Source organism: Ovis aries, chromosome 21 (genome assembly GCF_016772045.2).
Source record: "Ovis aries strain OAR_USU_Benz2616 breed Rambouillet chromosome 21, ARS-UI_Ramb_v3.0, whole genome shotgun sequence".
NCBI classification, from domain to species: Eukaryota; Metazoa; Chordata; class Mammalia; order Artiodactyla; family Bovidae; genus Ovis; species Ovis aries.
Window position 1 is genome coordinate 24,914,807 of NC_056074.1, and position 26,548 is coordinate 24,941,354.

General features: G+C 40.6%; 1 protein-coding gene and 3 pseudogenes across 1 annotated transcript; all 4 read right to left on the reverse strand.

Annotated features, from left to right (window-relative positions):
- Positions 1 to 1,778: 1,778 nt before the first annotated feature.
- On the reverse strand, positions 1,779 to 2,735 carry LOC114110117 (olfactory receptor 143-like). The gene is given in 3 exon segments (XM_027959815.1): positions 1,779 to 1,855; positions 1,858 to 2,407; positions 2,409 to 2,735. Coding segments are annotated over 3 exon segments (930 nt in total). The 5' UTR covers positions 2,712 to 2,735.
- A 4,357-nt stretch (positions 2,736 to 7,092) lies between these two features.
- LOC105604043 (olfactory receptor 8B3-like) lies at positions 7,093 to 7,744 on the reverse strand (annotated as a pseudogene).
- Positions 7,745 to 11,422: 3,678 nt separating this feature from the next.
- Positions 11,423 to 12,366, reverse strand: LOC101111061 (olfactory receptor 8B3-like; annotated as a pseudogene).
- Positions 12,367 to 15,465: 3,099 nt separating this feature from the next.
- On the reverse strand, positions 15,466 to 17,990 carry LOC101103934 (transmembrane protein 225-like; annotated as a pseudogene).
- Positions 17,991 to 26,548: the final 8,558 nt, after the last annotated feature.

Genomic DNA, 26,548 nt, shown 5'->3' on the forward strand with positions numbered 1-26,548 from the left:
GCAAAAAATCAGATAAGGAGACTTATCTTTTTTTTTTTTTTTTGGTCTTTTTTTTTTTTTAATTTTTAGTTTTTTATTTTTTAAATTTTAAAATCTTTAATTCTTACATGCATTCCCAAACATGAACCCCACTCCCACCTCCCTCCCCAGAACATCTTTCTGGGTCATCCCCATGCACCAGCCCCAAGCATGCTGCATCCTGTGTCAGACATAGACTGGCGATTCAATTCACATGATAGTATACATGTTAGAATGTCATTCTCCCAAATCATCCCACCCTCTCCCTCTCCCTCTGAGTCCAAAAGTCCGTTATACACAGCTGTGTCTCTTTCCCTGTCTTGCATACAGGGTCGTCATTGCCATCTTCCTAAATTCCATATATATGTGTTAGTATACTGTATTGGTGTTTTTCTTTCTGGCTTACTTCACTCTGTATAATCGGCTCCAGTTTCATCCATCTCATCAGAACTGATTCAAATGAATTCTTTTTAACGGCTGAGTAATACTCCATTGTGTATATGTACCACAGCTTTCTTATCCATTCATCTGCTGATGGACATCTAGGTTGTTTCCATGTCCTGGCTATTATAAACAGTGCTGCAATGAACATTGGGGTACATGTGTCTCTTTCAATTCTGGTTTCCTCGGTGTGTATGCCCAGCAGTGGGATTGCTGGGTCATAAGGTAGTTCTATTTGTAATTTTTTAAGGAATCTCCACACTGTTCTCCATAGTGGCTGTACTAGTTTGCATTCCCACCAACAGTGTAGGAGGGTTCCCTTTGAGACTTATCTTTTAAGACCATTTATAAAATTCTAAAACATATTATTTCCTAGAGATTTAATTTTTCCTCTAATAAAGGGAAGGAGTTAAGTTTATGAACTAAAAGAATAAATATCAACAGGACAATGTTTCTGTCAAATATTTTTGTTTTGTTTTGAAAAGTGGAAAACACATCTTTCTTTGCAAAAGGGAGGTGCTCTTACATAACTAGACAATGAATCTTGACCTTGCATTTGATAATGAATACTATAGTCAAAAATATCACTGTTTAACTTTTAATCACTATCAGAACCCATTGATATGCAAGTTGATAATTTCAATTATATTTTTTGACAGTGTATCAATTGACCAATACAATAAAAGAGGCATATGTTATTAGAGTGGATTGAGAAAGGTGGACAAAATAATTTAGCTTATTCATTTTCAAGTACCCTCAAAATAAAGAACTATGGTTCAACAAAGTATTCAATTTCTTTACCTATATGACACTTAGATACAGAACAGGAGCCATTACTAAAAGAATCCAGAAAAAATTGGGGAATTTTTACATCTTTACCATGTCCACATTTTTGTCAGTATGTCTCAGTTTTAATGGAACGGTAAGTAATGACAGCACTGATACAGGAAAGGGCTCTATGTAATGAAATCAAGAAAGAAAAAAATTGGTCAGACTGCATACTACTCCATGGCATACCTTGGATGAATAGACACACAAGGAAAATAATAGTGTTATCATCAGATGGGAAAGGTTATTGGTCTCTACCCTGCAACTGCTATGGGATCACTTAGGGCTGAAGATGATTCTCCAGTTAAATAGGCCCACAAGTTACATTAAGTGGCAAGAGAAGAAAAGACATCAGACATTAGAGATGAAATCCTATCAAAAGGACATTAGAAAGACAAATGAAGAGCATGACAAAACAATAAGAGGAAGAGGATACAGTGGAGCGAGAAAAAAAAAAAAAAACAAAGAAAATGTAGCATAACTGGTTTCATTCATTTTGTGATTCTCTTCAAGGTTTTCTTCACAGCAATTTTGACATCCTTGTTCCTGAGGCTATAAATGAGAGGTTCAGCATGGGTACCACATTAGTGTAAAGCACTGAGAAAAATTTTCCCTGCTGCACAAAACGAGAAGATGATGACCTGACGTGAGTGAGCAGCACAAATCCATAGAACAGACCAACTGTTGTAATAGGGGACCCACAGGTGCTCAAGGCTTTGGACAAACCTTTAGATGATGGTCTATGAAGAATATCGAAAAGAATCAAAGCATAAGAAATTAAGATAATGAGGCTAGATACTATAACAACTGTCCCCACAACAGCAGAAACCACAATCTCATTGGCATAAGTGCTGCTGCAGGAGAGCTGGAGGAGTGGGAGAATGTCACACATATAATGGCTAATAATGTTGGAATCACAAAAAACCAGCCGTATCATATACCCTGTGTGGACCATGGCTCTAGCAAACCCCAACACATATGAACCAGAAATCAGCAGAGAACACACCTGAGGGGACATGACCATTGTGTACAGCAAGGGCTTACAGATGGCCACATAGCGATCATAGGCCATGGCTGTCAACACATAGCACTCAGAGCTGACAAAAAAGCAGAAGAAAAAACAGCTGAGATATACATCCTATAAAGGAGATGACATTCCTCTTGGAAATAAAGTTCATTAGCATTTGGGGGGTAAAGACAGATGAGTAACAGAGATCAATAAAAGAGAGACTGAACAGAAAAAAGTACATGGGGGTGTGCAGGTGTGAATTTAGACAAATTAGAATCATCAAGTATAAATTGCCCACCACAGTGACCAGGTAGTTCAGCAGAAACAGGAAAAACAGGGGTAACTGGAGTTTAGGTTGTTCTGTCAATCCCATAAGGATAAACTCAGTCACAGAGGAGGCACTTTCCATATTCATTTACTACACAGTCGTGATCTGTAGGAACAGGGGCAGAAACTCAGATTCACAATGGACCTTCATGGACTTTCCCTGTTTCCCGAGTGAGAGCTGGATCTTTTTATAACCACAGGGTTGTCTAAAGAGACTCATCAAAGCATCCAAAATACAAAACTTGTAATGACTATTCCCTCAGATTCCTCATTTTCTTCTTTCTGTCCTTTCTCCTCTTGTTTGTCTCTGTGCTTAAAAAATACCGGTAGACTCCCAGTGTCTCTGCACATCATTCCTCAGTCTCTCCAGGCTCTGTTCAGGATCAAGGCTGAAAAGAACACTAAATAGGTGGTGTGCCCCAGAACCCTAGATTTATACAGTCTGAGGTTTGAAAGGAATTGAGACATAGGTGACTCAACACTCACTTTCTTTTTCCGTGATGCCTCACTGCCACTGAACCTTAGGACTACGTCTACCTTACAGTCCTTAGAAGGTCAAAGTTTCTGACAAGGAAGAAGACAGTATCCATCACTGTGGTCCTCAGTCTTTGACATGCTAATGGGACAGGCCATAATTTCTATTTGAGAATTTCCCCAGAAGGTCTTCTTCACTTGCAAAGATGATATCCACCTTAACAAGCTCCAAAGCAATCAGTTAACTCAAGTAGAATGTCTTTCATACCCTGTAGTTCTGGGAAAATTGATTAAAAGCACAGAAAATAATTCTCTCCCTCATGATTTCCTTTCAAGTTAATGAGCCCCCTGACAGTAGAAATGAGGTGTTTTTTTTTTCCATTCTGTGTCACAGATCTTTTGAGACACAATATACTACTAGTTTACAATTTTAAAATAAGTATTCTTCTTAATCCCCAAGGCAGAGTGACGTGTGTTCTGATATTTACTTTCTTTCTCATCTCTTGGAGTCTATGCCCAGTTCCAAAAACAAAAGGACTTCTGGGGCATAATCACTTTACAATGTAGTGTTGGTTTCCCCCATACAACATTGCAAATCAATAACAATTATATATTCATCTTTCCTCTTGAGCCTCCCTCTCCCCATCATCCCACCCATCCAGGTTGTCAGAGTGCCAGGCTTGGCAGTGTTTATATAGTGCTATGTAGCAGCATCTCATCATCTACCCATTTTACACATGATAGGGAATGTATGTCAATCCCATTTTCTCAATTAGTCCCACCCTCTCTTTTCCCCACTTTGTTCACAAGTTTTTTCTCTATGTCTGTGTTCCATTCCTTCCCTGTAAATAGGTTCATCAGTACTGTTTTTCTAGTTTCCATAGATATGTTTTAATCCTGGTAGTTCAGCTGGTAAAGAATTTGCCTGCAATGCAGGAGACCCCGGTTTGATTCCAGGGTTGGGAAGTTCCCCTGAAGAAGGGATAGGTATCCACTCTAGTATTCTTGCCTGGAGAATCCCCATGGACAGAGGATCCTGGGGGGCTACAGTCTATGGGGACACAAAGAGTCAGACACGACCAAGCAACAAAGCATAACACACATACGATATTTATTTCTCTCCTTCTGACTTACTTCACTCTTCTGTATAATTGGTCCTAGGTTCATCCAGCTCACTAGAACTGACTCAAATGTGTTCCTTTTTATGGCTGAGTAATATTTCAATGTATATATGTACCACAACGTCTTAATCCATTTACCTGTCAACGGACAGCTAGGTTGCTTCTGCGTCCTGACTACTGTAAATAGTGCTACAATAAAATTGGGGTAAATGTGTCTTTTTCAATTATGGTTTTCTCAGGGTATATGCCCAGTAGTTTAATTGCTGAGTCAGTCATAAAGAACATGCCTGCTTGCCAATGCAGGATATGTAGATGCAGTTTCAATTCCTCGGTCTGGAAGATAACCTGGAGGACATAGCAACCCAACCATTCCAGTATTCTTGCTTGGAGAATTCCTTGGATAGAGGAACCTGGTAGGGTACAGTTCATAGGTTCACAGAGAGTCAAATACAACTGAAATGACTTAGCATGCACTCATTCACAAGGATATTTTGTTTCCAGTATTTTTTAAGAAACCTCCATACTATTCTCCATAGTGGCTATATCAATTTGTGTTCCCACCAACTGTGCAAGAGGTTTTCCTTTTCTCCAGATGCTCTCCAGCAATTATTGTTTGTAGATTTTGATGATGGCTGTTCTGACTGGTGCGAGGTGATACCTCACTGTAGTTTTGATTTGCATATCTCCAATAATGAGTTATTTGAGCATTTTTCATATGTTTATTGGCCATCTGTATGTCGTCTTTGGAGGAATGTTTATTTAGGTCTCCTGCTCATTTTTTGGTTGGGTTGTCTATTTTTCTGAGAGTGAGCTGCATGAGCTGCTTGTGCGTTTTGAAGACTAATATTTTGTCACTTGTCTTCTTTGCAATATTTTCTCCCATTCTGAGGATTGTCTTTTCATTTTGTTTATGGTTTCCTTTGCTGTGCAAAAGCTTTTAAGCTTAATTAAATCCCATTTTTTCTATTTATTGTTTTTATTTCCATTACTCTAGGATGTGGGTCAAATAGGATCCTGCTGTGATTTATGTCAGAGTGTTCTGCCTACGGTTATTGAGTTTTATATTTTCTGACATTTCATTTAGGTCTTTAATTTGAGGGTTCTTTTGTGTGTGTGTGTGTGTGTGTGTGTGTGTGTATGGTGTTGGGAAATGTTCTCATTTCATTTTTACATGTAGCTGTCTAGTTTTCCCAGCACCACTTATTGAAGAAACTGTCTTTTTCTCCACTGTATAATATATTCGTACCTCTTTTGTCAAAGATAAAGTGCCCATGGTGTATTGGTTTATCTCCAAGCTTTCTATGTTGATCCATTGATCTATATTTCTGTTTTTGTTCCAGTACAGTACTGTCTTAATCACTGTGACTTTGTAGTATGTTATGAAGGCAGTAAGGATGATTCCTCCAGTTCTATTTTTCTTTCTCAAGATTTCTTTGGCTATTTGAGGTCTTTTGTGTTTCCATAAAGTTGCAAATTTTTTTGTTTTCTAGTTCTGTGAAAAATGTCATTGGTAATTTGAAAGGATTGCACTGACTCTATAGACAGTTTTAGGTAGTATATTAATTTTCACAATTTTTATTCTTCCAATCCAAGAACATGATATATCTCTTCACCTGCTTTGTGTCATCTTTCATTGGTATCTTATAGTTTTCTGCATATAGATCTTTTGTCTCCTTCGGTAGGTTTATTCTTATGTTTTTTATTCTTTTTGTTGCAATAATAAGTGAGATTTTTTCCTTTTTCTTTCTGATCTGTTGTTATAAGTGTATAGGGATGCAAGGGATTTCTGTGTATTGATTTTGTATCCTGTGACTTTACTAAATTCATTCATTAGTGCTAGTAATTTTCTGATGGTATCTTTAGGGTTTCTCAATGTACAGTATATCATCTGCAAAGAGTGAGAGTTTTACTTCTTCTTTTCCAATGTAGATTCCTTTTATTTCTTTTTCTTCTCTGATTGCCACGGGTAGGACTTCCAAAACTTTGTTGAATAATAGTGATGAAAGTTGTTATTAATTGCAATTGTCTTGTCTTGTTCCTGATCTTAGAAGAAATGTTTTAAGTTTTCTACCATTGAGAATAATGTTTGCTGTTTTTTACATATTACTTTTTAAAGAACTTTATGAAGTCATTTTAACAGAGGAAAGCAAATGAAAGGGAAAATCCATTATCCCACCACCAAAAAAGACAAGAAAAACCCTCACCATTAAAATAATTAATGCTGCTGCTGCTAAGTCACTTTAGTTGTGTCCAACTCTGTGTGACCCCATAGATGGCAGGTGGGGATTGATCTATATAAATGGCAGAAATATAGATGCAATCTCCACCTGGCTCCCCCATCCCTGGGATTCTCCAAGAAAGAACACTGGAATGGGTTGCCATTTCCTTCTCTGGTGCATGAAAGTGAAAAGTGGAAGTGAAGTCACTCAGTCATGTCCGACTTTAGTGACCCCATGGACTGCAGCCTACCAGGTTCCTCCGTCCATGGGATCTTCCAAGCATGAATACTGGAGTGGGTTGCAATACATATGTGTTATAAGATATTTCAGATATAACACATGTATTTGGAAAAGTCCCCAGTTTCAAAAGTTGTTTACTAGTAGGCAAACCCTGCTGGATCTTCCCCATCAGCTCCTTCAGATCCCCACTTCATCCCTCTTCAACTTTCTCTGGACCCCCTCACTGAAGGTTGGCTTTTGTGGGCTACATTGCTGACTCCCTAGTTACCTAGTATCTACTTGGGAACTGTCAGGGGAGGCACTAGCTGAGAGGGAAGGAGGGAGGGGCAAATTACATGCATGGGACTAAGACATACAAACTACTAGGCAAAACAGACAAGCAACAAGAATATATTATATATTAATATTTGAAGATTTAAGAAATTAGGATAGTGAAACAGGGGACTGTGATGTCAATACCCACATCAATGAAAACTACCATCTCATTGACATAGGTGCTGGTACAAGAGAGTTGGAGGAGTGGGAAGATGTCACACAAGAAATGGTTGATGCAACCAACATTGCAGAAGGTTAGTCTAAGCATGCACCCTTTGTGGGCAGACGCTCCAGCAAAACCCATCACATATGCAGCCAAAGAGAGCACCAAACATACCTGATGGGACATGGACCTTATACAGCAAGGGATTACAGATGGCCATATAGTGATCATAGGCCATTGAGGTCAGCATATAACACTCAAAGATGATAAAAAAGAGAAAGAAAAACAGCTGAGTCATACACCCCACTCATGCGATGGTATCCTCCCTGAACACAAAGTTCATCAGCATCTTGGGGGTGGAAACAGAAGAGTAACAGAGATCAATGAAAGACAGTTTGAAGAGGAAATAGTACATGGGGGTGTGGAGGTAAGAATTTAGACCAATAAGAATGATCAAGCCCAGGTTGCCCACCATGGTGACAACAGATATCATTAGAAACAGGTGAAAGAGGGGTTGCTGGAGCTCTGGACAGTCTGTTAATCCAGCAAGAATAAATTCAGTCAATAAGGAATGATTTCTAGCCAGCATTCTATTTTCAAATTTAGAAATCTGTGAGAATAGAAAAAAATTTCATTAACAGGGAGCACAGCTCTGTCCCTATAAAATCACTTTTGAATAAGTTTTATTTATGAGAAAGAGTCTCAGACTAGGAGAAATCATGTAAGTCCTCCTCTGCTTCATAGTGTCTCAAGGCACACTCATCTCAACATTTAAATTACTGAATTCATTTGAATCAGTTCTGATGAGATGGATGAAACTGGAGCCAATTATACAGAGTGAAGTAAGCCAGAAAGAAAAACACCAATACAGTATACTAACACATATATATGGAATTTAGGAAGATGGCAATGACGACCTTGTATGCAAGACAGGAAAAAAGACACAGATGTGTATAACGGACTTTTGGACTCAGAGGGAGAGGGAGAGGGTGGGATGATTTGGGAGAATGGGAATTCTAACATGTAGACTATCATGTAAGAATTGAATCGCCAGTCCATGTCTGACGTAGGGTGCAGCATGCTTGGGGCTGGTGCAAGGGGATGACCCAGAGAGATGTTGTGGGGAGGGAGGTGGGAGGGGGGGTCATGTTTGGGAACACATGTAAGAATTTAAGATTTTAAAATTTAAAAATAAAAAAAAATTTTTTTAATAAAAATAAATAAAAAAATAAATCACTGTCTTTTTTATTAAATTTAATTATTTTTAATTGAAGGATAATTCCTTTACAGTATTGCATTTGTATCTACCAAACATCAACATGGACCAGCCATAAGTTTACCTATGACTCCTCCCATATCTTTGGTTTTCATGAGTAAGGGACAAATAATAGCTCTAACTTTACTGAAAAATAGAGGGATGGGATAGCTGAGGAACAAACCTACCTCTTGACAAGTTTCAGTGGTAGGAATGTATCCCCATCACTCCAACCTACTCATCTGACCAGTCACTTTTTCATTCCTACTCAAGTTTCCATCACTCTACTATATATCTCAGTTTCTCTATGATGACCTTCAAGAAAGAGAATTCCTATTGAGCAGAAGTCACATCTATATTCTGCTTCCTGGAAGGAAGTTGTTAACAGTCTATAGGATATACAGATACTTTGCTACAAGATATTATGAAGTCAATAACTGGTAACAGGTATGGAGGAGAGCCTCGGTGGCCTAAACTTTATACTTCGTTGTTTCTATACATTCTGCTCTATACCATCCTAGAGGAACAGAGGATGAATAAAACAAGATGGATGTACTTTACCATGCTTTGTAGGATGGCATGAAAGAGAAATAAATTAATTTGGGTGCTGATTAAACCAGCTGTTGAGTTAATGAAAACATACCAAGCTGTATTCTTATGATATCAAAGTTGTATAATACATACATTTTAACCAAAAAATTTTAGAAGAAAAACAAATATTTCCTTCCTCTGATATTGCTATGTTCTGGATTTGTCACTTGGAACTGCTGTAGTTCCCCTGCTACCAGAATGAGGACAAAGCCAACACAGAGGATATGCTCAGAACAATACAAGCAAGTCAAGTCAAGTCACAGATCCAGACCTTGGAGTTTCTTGTTATTCAGTAGAAATGCTTTTACTCATTTTATAGAAACAGAGATAAAAAGAAACTTGGTTAACTCACATTCCTTCCATTGAAGGAACTCAGTGCCGAGGGAGCTTCATATGTGTTTCTCCTCCACTCTTTTGGAAGAGCTGGCTTTGGAGATATTGAAGCTGAGATGCAGTCACAGAATCTTCTCTCTGTGTTGGCAAAAGAGTCAGAGCATTGATACAGCAGTCTGAACATTACAGAGTTAGTCTAAGGTTCAGATTAAAGTTGTAGCTATAAATCTATTAGGAGACTGTAAAGGGAAACCATAGACTTGGCAGCTACACCACCATGTTTTAGAGCACATGGCATTTGCTTAAGGCTTGTAAATTTTTTATACCTGATTAGAAATCCAGGGGTAAGTCTCCCCTAAGACCTTCTCATCATGATAAGGCAAGAAACTGGTGTCTATTTTTACACCCTAATCATGACAGTAAATGTTAGTTTTCTTTCAGGGAATATACAACTCCTGGGGCATAGAAAAAGATCCTCTCTGTCTGTCATAAAAATGAAAACCTAGTTAATGTCACTGAAAATTTCATTAACTGTCATTCCAGGTAACATATTAATTTTCGTAAAAATTTATAAACACTTCAGTAAAGGTTATTTGCTTTGTTTTATAAAACAGTTTGAGTATCTTTAAATATTTTTCACATTTTATAGACATATAGAAAAATGATATTTTTATTGCTTTTAGACATTATTATTTCAATAAAATGCTATTAGGTATAATGCTAATCCAATATTCCATGAAAATTGACTTTGGGCTGTTCTAACTCAATATGTCTTTGCTTTTAATAAATTAAGTCTGTAAGAAAATCAGGGGCTTCCCCGGTAGATCAACTGGCATAGAATCTGACTGCAATGCAGGAGACGCTGGTTCAATTCCTGGGTTGGAAAGATTCCCTGGAGAAAGGATGGACTACCCAATCCCGTATTCTTGGGCTTCCCTGGTGGCTCAGACAGTAAAGAATCCACCTGCAATGCAGGAGGCCTTAGTTCCATCCCTGAATTGGGAAGATCCCCTGAAGGAGGGCAAGGCAACCCACTTCAGTATTTTTGCTTGGAGAATTCCCATGGACAGAGCAGTTTGGAGGGCTACATTCCATGGAGTCACAAAGAGTTGGACATGACTGAGTGACTAAGCATAGAGCACATAAGAAAATCACTGTTAAGACTACCCAGAGGGATGGTACAGGGAAGGAGGAGGGAGGGAGGCTTACGATGGGGAACACATGTATACCTGTGGCGGATTCATGTTGATGTATGGCAAAACCAATACAATATTGTAAAGTAATTAACCTCCAATTAAAATAAATAAATTTATTTTTAAAAGAAAATCACTATTCATAGACTTCTATTTCAAGAAAATATGACTTTAGAATTCCTCAGTTCAGTTCAGTCTCTCAGTTGTGTCTGACTAGAATTCCTAGATATGTATTAACTTCAACTTGTGCTTACGAGATTACAGCTAACATTTATTTTGAAATAAGTATAAATTCACAGGGAGTTGTTAAAATAATGCGTTTGAACAAAAGCATTTTGTTAGAACAAAATTTCTATTATCTAAATTTATTATCATTTATCATTCATTCATTCAATCTCAGTACACTCAGTACACATGTGATAGTTTCAGAATTGCAAATCAATACCAGTGTGAGAAACACATTTACCGTCTGGATTACAGTGCTTATATACAGTTTTTTTTTTTTTTAAACCCTTTCTCCTTATAATGTACAGTCAAATAAGTAAGTGATGCCATCAAAGAAAGAATTTACAAATACACAGAAAGGAAAGTCTACAGTGAATCGTGTGGTGCTAGATTAGAGTCAGAGATAGCATGTATCTATTAAATATGTATTAAGATTCATTGTTATTCAGTCACTAAGTCATATCTGACTCTTAGAAATCCCCAAAGACTTGCAGCACACCATAGGAGCCACAGTTTTAGGGGACTGCCATACTTTCTTGGATTTTACCTCCAAAACACCCCAGCAGATTCTCACAGTGAAGATCTGAGAAAGAACCACCTTAGCTGTCACAGGGGAAGGAAAGAGTAATATTTGTAATAATTACTAGTAACAAATAGTAACAAATTCCACTTAGAACACCCTTTTCCTCAAAGTCTTTATTCAGTGCAACTTGGACATCTTTGTTCCTCATACTGTAGATGAAAGGATTCACTATTGGCCCCACAGTGGTGTAAAAAACTGTGGACACTTTATCTTTATCCAGAGACCCAGCAGGAAAAGGCTTGAGATACATGAATGCAGATGGTCCAAAGAAAAGAGAAACCACAATTATGTGGGAGCTGCAGGTACTAAAGGCTTTGGACCTGCCCTCTGCAGAACGGATGTGAAGGATGTTCAAGAGGATCAAGGTGTAAGAAATGGAAATGGTGATACTGGGCACTATGACATTGACACCCACCACAATGACAATCTCCAGCTCATTGATGGAGGTGCTTGTGCAGGAGAGCTGGAGGAGAGGAGGATGTCACACATGTAGTGATTGATGATGTTTCCATCACAGAAGGAGAGTCTCAGCATGCACCCAGTATGGGCCATGGCACCCACAAGCCCCATCGTGTATACACCTACCGTCAGCATGAGGCAGACCTGATGGGACATGGAGACCTTGTACAGCAGGGGCTTACAGATGGCCACGTATCGGTCATAGGCCATTGATGTCAAAATAAAGCACTCATCAATAACAAAAAGGAGAAGAAGCAGAGCTGAGTCATGCACTCTGCATAAGGGATGATGTTCTGGCTTACAAAACTCATCAGCATTTTAGGGGTAACGACAGAGGAGTGGCAGAGATCAATGAAGGAAAGGTTGAAGAGAAAGTAGTACATGGGAGTGTGCAGGTGAGGGTTCAGACCAATAAGAATAATCAAGCCAACATTCCCCACCACAGTGACCACATAAATTGCTAAGAAAATGAAAAGGAGAGGCAGCTGGAGCTCTGGCTGCTGTGTTAAACCCAGCAGGATAAACTCAGTCACTGAAGATTCGTTCCCTGGGGCCATTCTTCCCTAGGACATACCCGGGGAACAGGACAGAGGGTAACATTAAAATGAGTACCCTGATCTCTCCACCCAACCCCACTCTAATGAGACAGATCCGGAATGTGAGAAGGAACCCTAGCTCACCCATCTGTGCCTTTGTTTTCTCTTCTGTGTAAAGGCTGAGGGAATTTTTAAAGATGTGTATCAAAAACACTAATGGGCAAGTTCTACAGGGATAAGATTCACTGACCCTGTGACCTCATGACAGCAGCATCTCTGCTCCACTTCTGCTCTGACAGTTTACCAGGCTCACCAAATGATCAGTGGTCATCTCAACAGAGAGAAGGCATGTCATCAGAGACCTTCACTTCTATAGGTGAGGTTTGGAAGATGAGTAACAGGACAGATAAAATTCAACATTCACCCTTCTACAGTATAGTACAATACAGTAACTTGCTCAGTCATGTCCGACTCATTGTGACCCCAGGGGCTGTAGCCCACCAGGCTCTTCTATCCATGGGACTTTCCAGCAAGAGTACTGGAGTGGGTTGCCATTTCCTTCTCCAGAGGATCTTCCGACTCAGGGATCTAACCCAGGACCCTTCTACAGGAAGACTTCAGTGTTGGGACTTGCTAACTCTGCTTCCTTATTCTCAAGGAAGAGCAAGTGGCTCTGATGAATTTTAAAAATGAACAGCTAAGAACAGAGATTCTTCCTCTTTGCTATTTTTTTTTTATGTTGTTGTGAGTGTATTTTGGAATGAGACACTCAGCATAGACCTCAGTACCCCAGGCTCTGAGGTGCCACCAGTTACAGGTCATGATTTCTGATGGTGGCTCTGCCAGAGTGTCCTCTCCAGTCTATGGGATGGAAATAACATCTGCTGGTGCCCAGGGAGCCACTTGCTAGTTGAATTGGGAAATCCAAGGGACCTGATTAAAACTGAGAAGTCTTAAGTTTTCATTGTGTTTTCTCCAGAAAGCATGATTTGTAGCAAAGAGAAATTACCTACTCTGCATTTAAGCTGAATTCATTATAACAGTGATGTATTGGAAGTAAACCATTTTGCATACATTTTGGTCTGTTGCCAAATGGGGTACATCCTCAAACAGAAAAGCAGGTGTCCTTTCCTGAATACACAGCACCTACCCATATATGAAATAGTAGTCACTTATTTGTTTATTTAGTTTTCTCACAACATATACACATGCACTCAGAGGCTCACATGCATTTGAATCTAAATTCCATAAGAGCAGAGATTTTGTCTATTTTGTTCAGTGTTATTTTTGTAACAACTTTAGTAACACCAGGGATATTCAGTAGGTATTGAATAAATATTCGCTTAATAAACACTGAAGGAATAAGAATCCCTCTTCCCATGTTTCTTGGCACCAATATTACTACAGAATTGTTACCCCACAGGCAAAAGCTTATGTAGCATTAAGTCAGTGCTTTTCTTTGTAGACCTGAATGTGAGGCTGGAAAAATATCAGTAAGTTATACTTGGGGGCCTCAGTTCTTAGGTCCTACATTTTTGTGGGTTTCTGATAGGTACTATTTCAGATGCTGAGGAATTATTAGAGGACAATTATTTGCCTTCTAGGAGCTTATGGTTTAAGAAAAGTACACATATAAAAAGAAACACTTCATTATTTGTTACAAATAAGAAGACTGAGCATGGAAGAATTGATGCTTTCGAGTTGTAGTGCTGGAAAAGACTCTTGAGAGTTCCTTGGACTGCAAAGAGATCAATCAATCCTAAAGGAATTCAACTCTGAATATTCATTGGAAGAACTGATGCTGCAGCTGAAGCTCAATACTTTGGCCACCTGATGCGAAGAAACAACTCACTGAAAAACACCATGATGCTGGGAAAGATTGAAGGCAAAAGAATAAGGGGGGTGGCAAAGGATGAGATGGTTAGATAGCATCGCTGACTCAATGGACATGCAAACTCTGGGAGATAGTGAAGTACAGGGGATCCTGGTGTGCTGCAGTCCATGGGGTTGCAAAGAGTTGGACACAGCTTAGCAACTGAACAACAATAACACAGGCAGTTATCATATTGAAAACATTCTCTGATACAGCTGATCTAGTCCTAAACATCCAAGAGAAACTCTTGCTCATGGGCAGAATTGTATAAGAATATTCACAGCAGCACTATTTGTAATAGAATAAAGAAAACAGGGCTGCCCTGGTGGCTCAGTGGTAAAGAATCTGCCTGCCAATGCAGGAAACATGGGCTCGATCCCTGGGTCAGGAAGATCCCCTAGAAAAGGGAATGGCAACCTTGGAAATCCCATGGCCAGAGGAGACTGGCGGGCTACAGTCCACGGGGTCACAAAAGAGCCGCGTACAGCTTAGTGACAAAACAACAAAAACAAAAGAAAACTGCTAGCTTCTCATCGACTGGCGAATGAGTATTTCACATTGTATCCCTAAAGGGGAAAACCTAACAGTAGTTTGAATGAATGAAGTAGGTCAAAACTTATCAATAAATCACAAAACCATAGAGTTGAGTGAAAAATGAGTTGCTAAAAATGATCTGTACAGTATGGCATTTACTGATCTTTGAACAATTGGATAGCTATTCTCTACAGATTTTATAGATGCATAAAGTTGTAAGAAAAATGACATGAATGTAAAATTATCAACACGCTTCATTAAAGGTGTTTTGCAGTGAAACGAATGAGATAATTAAGACTAGAAAAAGAATTATGGGAATATCAGTTATGTCTATAATGTGAAAGTTGGGTGATGTATATACAGGTGTTTATATGTTGTTTTGTATTTTTTCTGAAGTGTTGAAATATTTTACAATAAAATCAATGAGACTAAAGGTAGCATACCTTATTCTAAATCATTGTGATATCTAGAGTTAATAATACAGCAACTATCAGTTATATGATGATATTTATTATACTAATAACAGGTGTTATTAAGTGATGAGAACAAATAAAAGCTGGTCATGATAAAAAAAAAATTCTTTAAGTTTTCTGGATCTTATAGACCCCAACCTAGTTATAGTCATTTATATAATGCCAAACCGGACTATACAGCTGGACCTACACACACCACATATGCACAAGCTGTTGCCATTAAGATGAACATATACTGTAAGATAAATTGTCAAATCATAGAGCCCTGGTTACACGACATGCTTTGATGTGTGGGTTTTTTTGCGAATCTTGTTTCATGTGGGTGTAGTGTAGCATGACAATACTACTACGCATTGCAGTACCTGCTGGAAACGAGACAACTTTGATAGAAACCACATGTTGCTCCATAACCTGACTTTCTCTGGCAGATTTGGGGATGGTGATCAGGCTGCCAGAACCATCAATGGACTGCTTGTACTGTAAGAGAGAGAGGAATCCTGGGAAAAGAGAAGCCAGGGGAGGGTGATGAAGGAACAAAAGAAAAGTCACAGAAACTCTTCCCTCCCTATGGGCCACGAGGCCCAGATCTAAAGCCTAATGGTTCCCTTTAAACTAGCAAAAGTCATTCAGGAGGGGGATGCTTTAGCAGGAGAGTTTAGAAGTGTGTGCAGAATAGCTTAAATGCAGCCCAACTACAGTCCATGGGGTCACAAAGAGCTGGACTCGCCTGAGCACACATGCACAAGGTTTGGGGCTTCCCTGAGGGCTCAGCAGGTAAAGAATCTACCTGCAATGCAGGAGATGCGGGAGACTTGGGTTCAGTCCCTAGGTTGGGAAAATCCCTTGGAGGAGGAAAGGGCAACCCACTCCAGTATTCTTGCCTGAAAATCCCATGGCCAGAGACACCTGGCAGTCCATGGGGTCGTGGAAGAGTCGGACACGACTAAGTACTGAGCACACACACAGGCAGTGCTCAACACAACTGAGCATTCTTTCTGACGGAGGACGTGCTTCTGAGTTAGGAAGTTTAGTTCCAAGGGAAATTTTAAAGGCTTCTTAGAAGACTCTCCGGAGTTTGTAGGTGGTCACTGAGCATCAGTTACTGCTTCTGGCCTTGGGCTGTCCTGGCAGGACACTATGCCCCAGGGTCACTGCCTTCACATGAGTGAACGTTCCCTATCAGCCACTCTCGTTAGTCTTGAAGTTGGCAGTTATCTCCACTCTTAAGTGGGGCAGGTATGAAAAGAAAGGTGGAAATGAGGGGTTCCCTCAGAATCAAGCATATTGAACATCCTTGCAGGAACCATCCTCAGAGTGAGTCTAACTCCCCCACTAGCCCTTTAAAATCCAAAGGTTGGTAACTCTCCCTCCATCCTCTTTCCAATCCTCTCACAGATGAATTGGTTCTTAGCTCCCATCAAGGGCCCTGAAGACACTCACCAGAGGTGAATAACAATAAAATGTCTAAGTACGCAGTGAAAATTATCCAGGAGACCTTGTAACTCGAGCGGTACACAAATTCACCCTTATTTAGCATGTGGTGATACAACAGGAGTGCACTGAGCAGAAGGATGCCTGATGTCCAGACAAAAAGAAAAAGAAAAGTCCCTTCTGACGGACCCTGTCTCTCGTACTTAAGTTAACCCGACATATGCTTGACTTCCAAACCCCTACCACGCACAACTGCGCCTTGTCCAAAGGGCAATGCCACTTGAGTGGTGGCTCCAATTTGGCAGCTGCGTATCTAAGCCAAAGAACTGGGAGGGCTGAGTTAGTCAGAGACCACAGCCTGGACCTACAAACCAAGTATGCCTCCAATCCTATGTCAGGGAAGACAGGAAGTTACTGGTGATTGAAGACAGGGAGTTACCTGTGAGGAAAGCGAGGCAGGCAGTCATAATGAGAGTATATTTGGTTTGAGGAATCATATAGGTGAATTCAAAACCCAGGAGCAAGTTATGCATGAAGGAAAGGCTGAACACCACAATCAGAATGTTCCTGACCACTTCCAGGCCATCTGTTGAAAAGAAGAAGCTGTATTGGGAGGAGGAAGGATATTCCTTCTGGCTCATTTCTACCTGGGGCACACAAATCTCTAGGTAAACAAGAATGAGGTGAAACATTTCATTAAATAATAAAGAGCATAGGTAGGGCAAGAAAGAGATAGGGGTCTTAAGCTAAATGGGAGACGGAACCAAAAGAAACTGTTCTCTATCTTTGTATCTTGTAAACTTCTTTCTCTATTTTTTTTTTTTTAATGTATTTCTTGCTAAACACTCCTGGCTTCCTCTAGTGGCAATGTAATGTGATTTCTTTGCTGCCAGTCACCTTTCTTTTATATCCTCACATTCTAGATGTGCTAGATTCCCTGTTGCTACTGTCAGGGCTTCTCAGAGATCCATCAGGTAAGTCTGTGAGCTTCTAAACATTTCTCCAAAATATGCAAATACTGAGCTTTTGGGGTAGCCTTGACTGTGTTGATTATGGAAGTGGGCACACTGCAACCACAGGTGGTTACACTAGAGGATAATGGTGAGATGAATGGAAGTCAAGGAAGGATGAACCCTTTTTCTCTACTCATCTCTTTCCATAGTATAACTCTGACCTACTAGCCCCAGGAAAGTACAACATATCCATGGATTGTGGCTTATTTTAGATTTTTAGGGTCCCAACTTCAGTTCAGCCCATTATTCTATGATGATTTCTACTGCCAAGAAGACTAAGACTCACGGGGAGAACATTCTGGTGACTTAGACCTTTCTGACAAGTATGAGCACCATTGTGTTTGGGAAGCAGAGACCATCACCAATATCTCATGCGCTTCTTCTCAGATATGATTAGTCACAAGAAATAGGGCAAAAGCTAACTTTTAGTGATTGCTGACACATTGGCCATGGCAGAAGTAACTTAGGAAACAGAGACGATAAATCACATTGTTCCCCACTCCTCCATTTGGGCTAGTCTATTGTCACAGCTGCCAACTGCCTTGGAGTCATCTTGGTCTGACCCTTGACCCTGAGACCTACTGCTGTGGAAGCACCTAGAGGGCCTAGATTCCCTGAAAGAGGAACCAGATACAGAAGGAGCTATGATATCACACACAGAGAACACTGTCAGATAGAGGAGCAACTAGAGGTCCTGAAAGAAGTTAGATATGTATGATGGAAGACGTTAGGATTATATGTTCCAGGATTAATGAACACTAGATAGGGATCAATGAAATGCACAAGGTATTTGTATTACTAAATGAGATGTCAGCTAGCTAGCATCACGAAAGAGAATGCCCACTCACAATTTGGGATGTTTTGAAGATAGGTGAGGGATTAGTGACACAGGTCAGAGAAGAAATCATATACGTAGTTAGGGAAAACAGGAGGCAAGATGTCATTAAATAAGATGTAAAACATGGGAGCAAGCACAAGCTTGCTCATGAGAAAGAATTTAGTAAGTACTGATTTTGTTTAAGTTTAAGATGCCTCGAGAGCATATGACAAAATTAGTCTTGAAACTTAGTAGTAGGTTAAGGGTTATCAACCTAGGAATGGCAATTGAAACATAGGTGTGCATATCACCATGACAGGATATCACAGAGAATGTGACAAGAAGCAGTGATGGAAATTCTAATTAACATTACCACTTATGACAAAGAAGAAAGGAGGAGTGGTCAGAGCAAGGCTGCATGTGTGTGATTGCATGCTAAGTCCCTTCAGTTGTGTTCAACTCTTTGCAAACCTATGGACTGTAGCCCACCAGGTTCCTCTGTTCATGGGATTCTCCAGGCAAGAATGCTGGAGTACTTTGCCATGCCCTCCTCCTGGGGATCTTCCCTACCCTGTGACTGAACTCCTGTCCACATTACCCTAAAAGACTCCTCAACTATAATCACCCAGCAACAGTACTCTCTCACCCTAGAGGCCCGCAAGAGACTTAAGCCTATTATAGACCATCTTCTTCAAACCTCTATCTTAATTCCTACCCATTCACCACACAAAACCCCTATTCTGGCAGTAAAAAAAGGGACCAAACTCTTGGAGACTGGTCCAGGACCTGAGAAAAATCAATGAGGCTATTACACTGACATTCCCAGTAGTCCCTAATCCTTACACCTTTCTGTCTGCCATACCCCCAACTGCAACCCTCTTCACAGTATTAGATCTCAAAGATGCCTTTTTCACTATTCCCCTCCACCCCCTCTCCCAACCCCTTTTTGCCTTCACCTGGCAAGACCCTGAGACTCACATTTCCCAACAACTAACATGGACTGCTCTCCCCCAGGGGTTCAGTGACAGCCCCCACTTTTTTGGACAGGCTTTACAAAAGGACCTACAGACACTCGACCTAGCCCCAAGTCATCTCCTCCAATAGGTAGATGACCTCCTCCTTTGTAGCCCAACTCGAAAACTATGCCTCCAACATATTGCTAAACTCCTTGGGGCCCTAAGATCCTGGGGTTATTGGGTGTCCTGATCCAAGGCCCAAGTAGTACAGACAAATGTCACCTACCTGGGGCTCTCCATATCCCACTGACAAAGAACTATTCCCCCAGATAAAATCCAGGCCTTAATTAACTGTCCACTTCCAAAAACAAAAAGAAAACTCCTGTCTATCCTCTACCTCCTAAACTTTTTCCATATCTGGATCTCTAACTTCTCCCTCATTGCAAAGTCACTCTATGAAGCGACTAAAGGATGTCTGGATGAGCCCCTCTTTAACCCCTCCTCTCTGGCCAATCCTATTTGCCAGCTCACCTAGAGCCTCCTCCAAATGCCAACTCTCCACCTGCTAGATCACACCAGACCATTCTTTCTCTCTACACATTCCAACCAAGGACAGGCCCTGGGACTTTTATGTCAGTGGGCCAGAGATACCTGGGCTCCCATAGCCTATCTGTCAAAACAGCTTGACATGGTGACCAAGGGGTGGCCTCCCTGCATACAGGCCATGGCTGCAATCGCAGCCCTCATACCCAAAGCAAATAAACTCTCTAGACATGCCCCTTCAACAGTCTGTTCTCCACACACCTTCCAAGACTTACTATCACATCGGGCTTTCCTCTCCCTTTCCCCTTCCAGGGTACAGGTCCTACATGCCTTTCTCTCAACCCTCAGCTCTCATTCTCCCCCTGCTCTCTGCTTAACCCCATCAGCTTATTACCCACATCATCTACAACAGACCCTCTCCTACATAGCTGCAGCCTAACAGTAGATCTTACCCAAAACCCCTTTTAACATTTAACAGATCAGCCCATCCTAGACCCAGACACCCTACACTGGTTCTTTGATGGCAGCTCTCAGAAATTACCACCCTTCGCAGCAGGATATGCCATCATCCAGGGGACCTTTGCTACAATTACGAGACCCAGACGAAGCTTCACCTCTGCCACCTCACACCATTTCTCAACAGGCAGAATGGAGAGCTCTCACCAGAGCTTTGACTCTGGCTAAAAATGTAAGAGTTAACATCCACACAGACTTCAAATATGCCTATAACATACTTCACTCAAACATTCTAATATGGAGAAAGAGAGAGAGGTTTCCTAACACGAAAGGGATCCCCCATTATTAATTCAGATCTGATCCACAAACTTCTAGAAGCAACACTCTTACCAAACAAAGCCGCCATCCTCCACTGTAGGGGTCATCAAAAGGGAAGTCTCATATTAGCCTACAACAATGCTGCAGACCAGAAGGCAAAAGAGATAGCCCTGTCCCACCCCTCCCTCCAGTCCCCTGTCATCTTAGCTCTGACTCCATCTCACCCTCCCACCACCAGAAAAATCCTCTCTTATCTGCACTCACTCTTTCATCCCTCATCCAAGACACTCCAACAGTTCCTCTGTAACCATTTCCCCATATCCACGGGTGACCAACAATATTTAGATAACCTTACCCGCTCCTGTCAAACATGTCAATGTATTAATCCCAATTCCCACCCATAAACCTACCTCCTTTCCAACCCATCAAATGCAAGGCAGCCTCCCAGCACCAGATTGGCAGATAGACTTTACTCATATGCCCCAAGTTCAGAGATTCAGATACATCCTGGTCCTTGTGGACACTTTTTCGAGATAGGTAAAAGCATTTCCCACTACAAACAAAAAAGCCCACACTGTGGCCCAAATCCTCCTCACAGAAATTATCCCCAGGTTTGGTCTGCCTTCATCCCTACAGTCTGATAATGGCCTGAAATTTACATCCAAGGTACCCAACAACTTGTCCAATTCTTACAGATACCCTGAAAATTTCACATTCCATACCGTCCCCAGTCCTCATAAAAGGTAGAAAAGATGAATAGAATAATTTAAAAAACTCTTACCAAATTTACCTTCAAGGTACATCTAGATTGGACTAAACTTTTGCTGATTGTTCTCAGAGGGTGGGCTTTGCCCAGAAAGACCCTGGGACTGAGCCCCTTTGAGGTGATGTATGGAAGGCCCATGGTTCCTCCTGGGCTCCTCCCACACCAAGCTTCCTACACTCCACTCTGCTGGCAGAACTCCACAATGCCCTAGACACCGAGATTGGGGACATCTAGACCTCGGCTCATTTTTACAACAAGCTGTCCCAAGAAATTAATGAAGATATGGAGCAAGTAACAGGGTCCTTCATTTCAGTCCAAAGAGAAATTAACTCATTAGCTTCTGTGGCCCTACAAAATAGATGAGCCCTGGACCTTTTCATCACAGAAAGGGGAGAGACCTGCCTTTTTCTAGAAAAAGATTGCTACAATTTTGTTAATGAAATGGACATAGTCCAGGACAGAGTCAAAGAACTTAGAGACAGAATTGAACACTGCAAAAAAGAGTTACAAAACCTTTACAATCCCCAAAACCTATTCCAACAGGCCCTTCCTTGGTTACTCCCTTTCTTGGGACCATTGGTACTTATCATTTTATTCCTTGTGTGTAGACCCTGTCTCTTCAATCTCTTTCAAAGGTTTCTCCAGGAATAGATTCGGGCCATCTCTCAAGACCAAGTCAAGACTGTTCTTTTGCTTAAAGCTCTGATGGCAAAAATAGAAAATCAACACTACAGGCCTTAGACTTCCTTCCTCCCAGACTACAAACCCATGACGCTCATTTATCAGCACAAAAAAAGCCCTGAACATTAATGGCACCCACATCTCTTTCTTTTTATATATATATATATATATCCCTTAAAGTCTGGAATGAAGGAAAGTTGCATGGCTCAAGGTAGCCTAGAGTTAAAACTCCCCTCCAGGTCCTCCCCACCATTCTAGGCAAAACAAAGAACTCTCTCACCCGAAGGAAAAAAGACATTAGGTTGATTACGCCCAGCTCCAAACTGGTCCAGCCTCTGGCTGATCTCCAGAACTCCTTACCCCAGCCATGTAAGAGATAACTACTCCCAAAAATCTCGGAAAAGAACAGGCCCCCTTAAGACAATAGCTTTCTACATACATGCCTATATATACTTACTCTTTTCTTAGATAAGAACAGCAGCTGCTCACTAATCTGACTTCTGCCCCTTCTCGCCTCATTAAAGGTGATCTGTTCCTGTAGAGTACCAGTCTCATTCTTTTTCTGAACCTCACCTACTCTAACTCCGTACCTTACACTGGTCACAAGTGACCATCTCAAGTGTTTGAGCAGGATTCTGTTGGGCGTTCCTGGAACAGCCTATCTGCCTTAGCTCCTCTCTGAAGTACCTAGAGAACAGTATTTGATGCAGAATTCCTGAGTTATTTTGCAGATGTGAACACCCACTCCATCCCAAATGGAAGATGTTAACTACTTAATAATGAAGAGTGCACAAACCCAGGCCTCCTGGAGCCTAAGTTCAGTTCAGTTCAGTCACTCAGTCATGTCTGACTCTGTGCGACCCCATGGACTGGAGCATGCTTGGCCTCCCTGTCCATCACGAACTCCCAGAGATTACTTAAACCCATGTCCAGAGTCGGTGATGCCATCCAACTATCTCATCTGTCATCTTCTTCTCCTCCTAACTTCAATCTTTCCCAGCATCAGGGTCTTTTCCAATGAATCAGTTCTTCGCATCAGGTGGCTAAAGTATTGGGGTTTCAGCTTCAACATCAGTCCTTCCAATGAATATTCAGGACTGATTTCCTTTAGGATGGACTGGTTGGATCTCCTTGCTGTCCAAGGGATTCTCAAGAGTCTTCGCCAACACCACAGTTCAAAAGCATCAATTCTTCAGCACTCAGCTTTCCTTATCATCCAATTTTCACATGAATACATGACTACAGGAAAAACCATAGCTTTGACCAGATGGACCTTTGTTGGCAAAGTAATGTCTGATTTAAATTAACCTCTGTGACACCACACTGTTCCCTCACCTTCAGCCAGAGAACTGTGCAGGAGCTGATAACATACCCTGTGACCCCACTCTGCCATCTGCTTTTTAAGAGTGCTTTGCTGAACTCTTTTGGGGAGCTAGGGGCTTCTAAGTTCATGAATCACCTGTCTCCTTGCATGACCTTGCAATAAACCTTTCTCTGCTTCAAACCCCTAACATTTCAGTTGACTTGCCTTCACTGTACACAAACTTGCATTAACACTCATCCCAATTTTAGGAAGATTACTTAATCTGCTTTCATGATTGTGTGTGTCCTTCAGTTATGTCTGACTCTTTGCTACCCCATGGACTATAGTCTGCCATTTCCCCTGCCCATGGAAGTTTCCAGGCAAGAGTACTGGAGTTGGTTGCCTTTTCCCACTCCAGGGGATCTTCCCAACCCAGGGATCCACCTGCTTCTTTTGCATCTCCTGTATTGACAGGTGGATTCTCTACTACCATGCCACTTAGAAGCTTTCTTTCATGATTATCAGAGGCATTTACAAGAAATAGCCTAAATTAAGTCTCACTTAAGTTCATGAAATGAGCTAGAATGAGTTTACTTACTTACATGGGTTAAATAGTTTTGACGGTTCAGAAAATTCCCAAGTGTAGTCTCCAATTTGCATTTAACAGTGTGAAAGATCATCTAATGACATTACTCTCATGCTTTAAATGCTTTCATGTCTATCTATTAACTTTAAAATAAAACAAACTTTTTAATATGTAAAATAATTTGTATTACTTGTCTGCACCTAAATGTCCAGTCTCTATTTTCCCCTTCAGTTCAAAATTACCAAGATATTTGTTACTTCTCAAAACAAACAAACAAATAAACACTATCACACAATTTGCTGTCTTTGGAGTTGTTCCAAGTCTTTGAAATGCAGTTCATTTCTATTCCATCTACTAAAATCCCTCTGCAAAAGTCTGACTTGATTCCAACATGACTTAAATTATGTTTCCTTTGTTTTCTAACTTTAGATCATAAAAACCCTAATGTTATACAGTTTACATTATATTGTGTCCTCTAAGCTCCTTGGGTGCTATGACTGTGTTTCTGGTTTCTGTGTATATTTCATATGTGCTGGGTTCACAGAAGGAATTTAGCAATTGAAGGAAGAAGAACTGTACTATAGATGTTGACATAAATCAGGGTATGTAAAATTTTTCACATGGTTAAAGTAAAAATTACAGACAGGGTAAAACTGAGTAGAATAAGAAACATCACACAAATATGATCATTTCAAATATATAATGAAATATCTTGACAGTTCACACAAGAAGAAACCAAACTAATAAACATAGATAGTTAACCTATTCACTTTTTAATATAGCAATGTGATGTTACAATACTGTTTTATATCTAATCAATTAACAAGCTACATTTTAACTCTGCTGCTTTTTGTAAGTAATATTTGTCAATTCATATACAGGTAAACTTTACTGATTCCTTCAACAAGTGTTTTTTGAGTATCATTTCTATATTCTGCATAGTGACGGGAGCTGGACTTATGAGTCAGATAAGACATTGATCCTGCCCCAAACAAGTTCATTGCAATGACACACAAATATACAGGATTTTAAGAGACTACTGAAGCTAACAAAGGCCCATCAAGTCAAAGCTGTGACTTTTCTAGCAGTCATGTATGGATGCGAGAGTTGGACTATAAAGAAAGCTGAGTGCCAAACAAACGATGCTTTTGAACTGTGCTGCTGGAGAAGATCCTTCTGAGTCCTTTGTACTCAAGGAGATCAAACAGTCAATCCTAAAGGAAATCAGTCCTGAATATTCATTGGAAGGACTGATGCTGAAGTTTAAACTCCAATACTTTGGCCACCTGATGCGAAGAACTGACATTGGAAAAGACCGTGATGCTGGGAAATATTGAAGGCAGGAGGAGAAGGGGATGACAGAGGATGAGATGGTTGGATGGCATCACTGACTCAATGGACATGAGTTTGAGCATGCTCTGGAATTTGGTAATGGACAGGAAACCTGGCATGCTGCAGTCCATGGGGTCACAGAGAGTCAGACACAACTGAGTGACTGAACCAACTGAACTGAACTGAAGAGGGATATTTATTGCAAAATGGGTAAGATGTCAGGAAAAATTTCAAATGCAGAAAGAAACATTAAATGAGATGTTAAGCAGAGAAATAAGAATTGGTTCTGAAATCAAAATAGTTAAGGGATTAAGGGAGCAGAATTAGCAAAAGGGCAGAGGAATAGATTTGACAGGATGTGGTCCACTAGAGAAGGGAATGGCAAACCACTTCAGTATTCTTGCCTTGAGAACCCCATGAACAGTATGAAAAAGCAAAATGATGGATACTGAAAGAGGAACTCCCCAGGTCAGTAGGTGCCCAGTATGCTACTGGAGATCAGTGGAGAAATAACTCTAGAAGAATGAAGGGACGGAGCCAAAGCAAAAACAATACCCAGTTGTGGACGTGACTGGTGATAGAAGCAAGGTCTGATGCTGTAAAGGACAATATTGCATAGGAACCTAGAATGTTAGGTCCATGAATCAAGGCAAATTGGAAGCAGTCAAACAGAGGTGGCAAGAGTGAATGTCAACATTCTAGGAATCAGGAACTAAGATGGACTGGAATGGGTGAATTTAACTCACATGACCATTATATCTACTACTGAGGGCAGGAATCCCTCAGAAATGAAGTAGCCATCATGGTCAACAAAAGAGTCTGAAATGCAGTATTTGGATGCAATCTCAAAAATGACAGAATGATCTCTGTTCATTTCCAAGGCAAACCATTCAATGTCACAGTAATCCAAATCTATGGCCCAACCAGTAATGCTGAAGAAGCTGAAGCTGAACGGTTCTATGAAGACCTATAAGACCTTTTAGAACTAACACCCAAAAAAGATGTGCTTTTCATTATAGGGGACTGGAATGCAACAGTTGGAAGTCAAGAAACACCTGGGGTAACAGGAGAATTTGGCTTTGGTGTACGGAATGAAGCAGGGCAAAGACTAATAGAGTTTTGCCAAGAGAACACAC